Source organism: Ipomoea nil, unplaced genomic scaffold (genome assembly GCF_001879475.1).
Source record: "Ipomoea nil cultivar Tokyo-kokei standard unplaced genomic scaffold, Asagao_1.1 scaffold3047, whole genome shotgun sequence".
Lineage (NCBI taxonomy): Eukaryota > Viridiplantae > Streptophyta > Magnoliopsida > Solanales > Convolvulaceae > Ipomoea > Ipomoea nil.
This window is the reverse complement of record NW_017619475.1, coordinates 659,796-665,893: the sequence shown is the minus strand read 5'-3', so window position 1 is coordinate 665,893 and position 6,098 is coordinate 659,796. Positions and strand designations below refer to the sequence as shown.

At 35.3% G+C, this 6,098-nt stretch overlaps 1 protein-coding gene across 1 annotated transcript; it reads left to right on the top strand.

The window, feature by feature from the left end:
* The first annotated feature begins 1,024 nt into the window (after positions 1-1,024).
* Positions 1,025-4,308, top strand: LOC109163850. Its single transcript, XM_019312565.1, has 3 exons — positions 1,025-2,634; positions 2,724-3,182; positions 3,963-4,308. The coding sequence occupies exons 1-3, from the start codon at positions 1,025-1,027 to the stop codon at positions 4,306-4,308; spliced, it is 2,415 nt and encodes an 804-aa protein (XP_019168110.1).
* Positions 4,309-6,098: the final 1,790 nt, after the last annotated feature.

Sequence of the window (6,098 nt, the reverse complement as noted above, 5' to 3'; positions counted from 1 at the left end):
GTGGAAGTTCCAAATGGTTTCTGTTTAAAACAAACTCCTGCCATACAGAAAATGCCTTAGAAATTTCATTAGTGAATTTGGCACACTTTTAGACAGCACATGCCTGAGAAAACTTCTTGTTACTAACTCCACTCAAATGTTGAGGGGAAGCATGGTGCAGCCTTATAGACAACACATGCATGAGAAAGCTGTCAAATTCATGTTTGTAGTAGTTTATGGTAACTTACTACTTCTGGATTCTGGTTTTCTGTTTCTTTGCTTGAATGCTATCCATTAATATATTGTTCTCATTTTTGTTTCATTTGTTGTCAATTCATGGGTTTAGAAACTATCTTTTAGTCTGATGGTTTTCATTTCTTTTTGCCTTGCGTTCTGAACTTCTGATTTTGATCCATAATTCAGTTTAGTTATTTGGAGTAACTAGGCAAACAAGGATTATAGACTTATTTCATATGTAGACTTGGGAGTGGGAATGCCTTTGGAAACTTATAATTAGAAGTGTAAGAACTAACTTGAAAAGATAAGGCATCTTTGTATTTGTGCTTTATCTGTCTTTCCTAGTAATTTTAACTGCTTCCATGCTGAATTTTGTATTGCTATTTTCACTTCTTAGAGAGTAAGAATACAATTATAAGGGTCTCAATATTTGAGCTGAAAAAATTTGAGATCGTATATCAGACTGTTTTATGATCATGGTGGATATAAAATGGGACATTGGGATTTATGATGTATATAAACAGACATGAAGTTATGAGATGATATTTACTGACATGTTTATCTTTTTTCTTATTCAACTAATTTTTATATGGTAGGACATGCTGCAATCCTTAGTGATCAAGTACCTGATGCATATTTGCACATATGATCTCAATATTGTTTTTTTAACCTACATGTCTATCCTGCAGTTGGAAATCTTCACAGAAATGTGTTGATTTTTTTCAGATATTTTTTTAATTAATTCAATGTCTCATTGCGTATCCATATCTGATTAGTACTTAGAGTAGTATTTTATGAATTCACAGATATGGATAGGAGTTGGATGTTCGGAAAACGCACTACATTCCCATATATGCAAGGGGTTCAAGAGTTTATACAATGTGCTGAAGAAAATATGAGTAAAAAGGGGGAGGACTTTATTGTGTGCCCGTGTTGCGATTGTCAGAATTTTAAAAGATATCGTAGTTCTGATGAAGTGAAGAGTCATTTGATACGTCGTGGTTTTAAGGAAGGATACACAAGATGGATATGGCACGGTGAAAGCTTAATTCCTAGTACAAGTGTAATTAAGGAAACTTATATAGATAGTGAAACTCATGCACACGGTAAAACTAAAGCAAATTGTCAAACTCTTGAAGATAATGAGGAGAATAATGCATCTCATGTTAGCAATGATGAGAATGATGAAGATAATGATCGAATAGATGAAATGATGCGTGATGTGCAGGAAGATTTTAGTGAAATGCCTCCTGAATTTAAAAATTTGTTTGACAATGCTGAAAAACCGTTGTTCCCTGGAAGTACTAAATTTACTAAGTTATCTGGAGTGCTTAAATTATATAATTTAAAAGCAAAGAATGGATGGAGTGATAAAAGTTTCACGGGATTATTAGAACTAATAAAAGACATGCTTCCGGGTGACAATGAACTTCCTAATTCAACTTACGAAGCAAAAAAAATGTTGTGTCCTTTGGGTATGGACATTGAGAGGATACATGCATGTCCAACTATTGTATTTTGTATTGAAAAGATTATAAGGACTTGCATGTGTGTCCAACGTGTGGAGCATCATGTTATAAAAACAAAGATGCATGTAAGAATAAGAAAGGGTCCCCCAGCCAAAGTATTATGGTACTTACCCATAATACCAAGATTTAAACGCATGTTTGCTAATCCAAGAGAGGCAAAAAATTTGCAATGGCATGCTATTGGAAGAAAAGAAGATGGAAAACTGAGACATCCAGTTGATTCACCTCAATGGAGAAATATTGATAGGAGGTGGCCTGATTTCGGTTCTGAAAATAGAAATCTTAGACTTGGACTGTGTACTGATGGAATGAATCCTCATGGTAACATGAGCAGTCGACATAGTACTTGGCCTGTTCTTTTAGTAGTTTACAATCTTCCTCCTTGGTTGTGTATGAAAAGAAAATACATCATGTTGTCGTTGTTGATATCAGGGCCTAAACAACCAGGAAATGACATTGATGTATATCTAGCGCCACTTGTTGAGGATTTAAAGATTTTGTGGAATGAAGGTGTGCCGGTGTATGATGCTTATACTCGAAGCAGATTTACCTTACGTGCAATGATTTTTTGCACAATAAATGATTTCCCAGCTTATGGTAACCTATCGGGTTATACTACTAAAGGAGCTAAGGCATGCCCAATTTGTGAAGATGAAACTCCCAGTCTATGGTTGAGTAACTGTAAAAAGAATGTGTTCATGAGCCACAGGACATTTCTCCCTACGGGTCATCCTTATCGTAAGAAGAGAAAGGCTTTTAATGGAAATCTTGAGACTCGAGTTGCTCGTTTACCTTTATCTGGAGATACTATTTATGAACGTGTTAAGAATATTGAAGTTGATTTTGGTAAGACTTGTAAGACTAGTCAAACGACTCCTTGGAAGAAGAGGTCTATATTTTGGGATCTACCATATCGGGAGCATTTATCAGTTAGACACTGTCTTGATGTTATGCATGTTGAAAAAATGTTTGTGACAGCATTATTAGGACACTGTTAAACATTCAAGGGAAGACGAAAGATAGTGTTAAGGTTAGAAAGGATATGATTGAAATGGGAATACGGGATAAGTTAGCACCACAAGAGTTAGGAAAGCGGACATACTTACCTCCAGCTTGTCATACTTTATCCAAAAAAGAGAAAACAAGTTTTTGTGCCTGTTTAAATGGTGTCAAGGTTCCTTCTGGGTATTCGTCGAATATTAAGAAACTTGTGTCGATGAAGGACCTTAAGTTGGTTGGCATGAAGTCTCATGACTGTCATGTATTAATGCAACACATGTTACCAATTGCTATTCGAGACATCCTACCGAAACATGTTAGGCGGGCTATAACAAAGCTTTGTTTCTTTTTCAATGCTATTTGCAGTAAAGTTATTGATCTAGATGTGTTAGATGATTTGCATGCTGATGTGGTTGTTACTTTGTGTCAATTTGAAATGTATTTTCCTCCATCTTTTTTTGATATTATGGTGCACTTGATTGTTCATTTGGTGAGGGAAATTAAGATGTGTGGTCCGGTTTTTTTGAGGTACATGTATCCGTTTGAAAGATATATGGGAATATTGAAAGGATATGTGAGAAACCGGTATTGACCTGAAGGGAGTATAATTGAAGGTTATGGTGCTGAAGGAGTCATTGATTTTTGTACTGATTATTTAGCTAATGTTGAGTCAATTGGTGTTTCTAAGTCTCGTCATGAAGGAAGACTCACCGGGAAAGGTACTATTGGGTACAGACCAGTTTCTCCACCTTTGCAGTTGCGAAATAAGGCACATAATCTCGTATTGCAACATCTTTCTGAGGTACATCCATACTTGGACCAACACATGTCCCTGATAAGAGAACAAAATCCTTTAAAGGGTGAAAGATAGGTGACCATTGAACACAATCGCACATTCATCACATGGTTCAAAGATACAGTGATGAAAGACGACTTATCTCAAGTCAGTGAAACCATCAAATGGTTAGCATATGGACCTGATTTGCTTGTAAGTTGTTATGAAGGTTATGACATAAATGGATATACATTTTACACCAAGTGACAAGATGAAAAGAGTGTGGTGCAAAATAGTGGGGTTACACAAGTAGCATTATCAAAAGATTATTCAAGTGCTAAGGATACTAAACCGATTGATGCTGCTATGTCTTATTATGGTGTGATTGAAGAAATTTGGGAACTTGATTACAAAGTGTTTAAAATTCCTCTATTCAAATGTAGTTGGGTCGATAATAGAAGATGCGTTCGGATAGATGAATTGGGTTTTACTTTGGTTGATTTTGAACGGTTGGGTTATCATGATGAACCATTCATACTTGCATCTCACGCAAAACAAGTGTTTTATGTTTCTGATCCTGTTGATAATAAGTGGTCAATTGTGTTACAAAGCAAAAGATCTATTGTTGGTGTTGGTGATGTTTTGGATGAAGAAGAGTATGATCATTTTGATGAAACTCCTCCATTTTCTATTGGCTTTCAGTCTTTACCTTTAGAAGAAGATAACCTTGAAATAAGTTACATGCGTAGTGATCATGAAGAAGGATTGTGGGTTGACAATCGGTTGTAATATTGTAAGCTTTATAAATTGTTAAATAATTTTTAAGACTATTTTGTTCAAGTTGAAATGCAATATAACATGTTTACTAATAATTTTATTTGGTTTGTGCAGGTATATATAGATAATCATGCCTGATCAATCTATATCTTCAGACCCTCCTACTAAAGCTACTAAACGCAAAAAAAGAGGGCCTACAACATGTAAAAAATTGAGAAAAAAAAAGGCTTCGGAACTTTCAGTTCAGTTTGATGAAAGTGGTAGGATAACTGGAGAACATTCTACTGAGTTTTCTACATACATTGGGACTTTGGTTCGTGCTCGTGTTAATATCAATTTCAAGAATTGGCGTGAGGTAGATTCAAATCTTAAAAATACCATTTGGGAAGATGTTAAGGTATATTAAAGAACTTTATATTAATAACAATAAGTCAAGTATATATATATTATGTTGCTTATGTGCGTTAAACTATTCAGGGGCAATTTGGTATTGAAGATGCTTCAAAGAAGTCAGTGGTTTTGAAAATTGCACGGACGAGATGGGGAGACTTCAAGAGTAGATTATTACGTGAGTTTGTACACAAGAAGCATCAAACGTATAACTCTCCTACAGAACTTTATGACTTTTTGAGTGCAGAACAATGGGAGAAGTTTGTAGCTAGTCGGCAGTCTGAAGAGTTTAAGGTATATTTAGATCATTTAGTTATAAGTAAAGTGTTTTATTAATATTAACATGTCTGTGAAATTATAGGAAAGAAGTCAGAAGGCTAGGGAATTGCAAGCGTTAAATGACCATCCACACTTCTTAGGTTCTAGTGGATATGCGAAGAGACGACAAGAGTGGATGAAAGAAGATCCCCTATCCTCACAATCTTCGTGTGCATCAGTTAGCTCGTCTTTGTTGTCCGATGATAGCAGCTTTGATTGGATACGAGCAAGAACAAAAAAAGCAGATGATGGAAGTTATTTTATTCCAAATGAAAAAACACAGGAAGTGTTTCATAAAATTGTAAGTATTATATTTTTTTAAATGTCATAATAGTACATAATATTTATAAAAATACTAGTACTTGACTTATTTTAATTTGTTGGAACAGATAGAAAAATGTAAAGAACTTGATCAAGGAAAATTTGAAGCAAAACGACACCATGACGTATTGTCAGTAGCTCTTGGAAAGGATGATAATTCAGGTTCTGTAAGAGCAATTGGTTCATACTCTACCATCCAAGAAGTGTTTGGTAGACCAAATCGGAAACAAAGCACATCGAGTGGGGTTTACTCAGAAGCTGTTGTCCAACAAATGTTAGAGAAATGTAGGCAAAATACAATAATGGAGGTGGAAGCAAAGATGAATCCCAAGATTGAAACAATGGACCAACAACTCAAGTTTTTGATGAAGAACATATCGGGGACACATCTATTTTCAGGAGGGGTCTCGCATGATCCACCGCCTACTCGTAGCAGTTGTCATTCAGTTGACACATATCCAGTTACAACAATTCAGGTAATATTAAAAGTTATTTCATATATCAAAAAATTATTTCTTGTTAGATTAAGATTAACACACAATTTTGAATAATAGAGTACAAAAAGGTGTTTACTAGCAGTATGTCCCAATGGAACACCAATTGATGTTGCAAAGGGTATGGTTCACCCAAGTACTGACGAGACTTTGGTGGATCACCAACCATTGTTGTATAACTGTGTCAAAGTTTCGGTGGATGAAGTGATTAAGGGTAGAGGACACTTTACTCTCCCCTTTCCAGATCAAAAATATGTCACTATAGCAGATATAGTAGGC

Bases quoted from the DNA above. Each gene is read 5' to 3' on its own strand.
- LOC109163850 (XM_019312565.1), top strand. From the start codon at position 1,025: ATGGATAGGAGTTGGATGTTCGGAAAACGCACTACATTCCCATATATG. The intron at 2,635-2,723 runs GTCTATATTTTG...TGTTTGTGACAG, and splicing joins ACGACTCCTTGGAAGAAGAG to CATTATTAGGACACTGTTAA. The intron at 3,183-3,962 runs GTATTTTCCTCC...ATTCAAATGTAG, and splicing joins ACTTTGTGTCAATTTGAAAT to TTGGGTCGATAATAGAAGAT.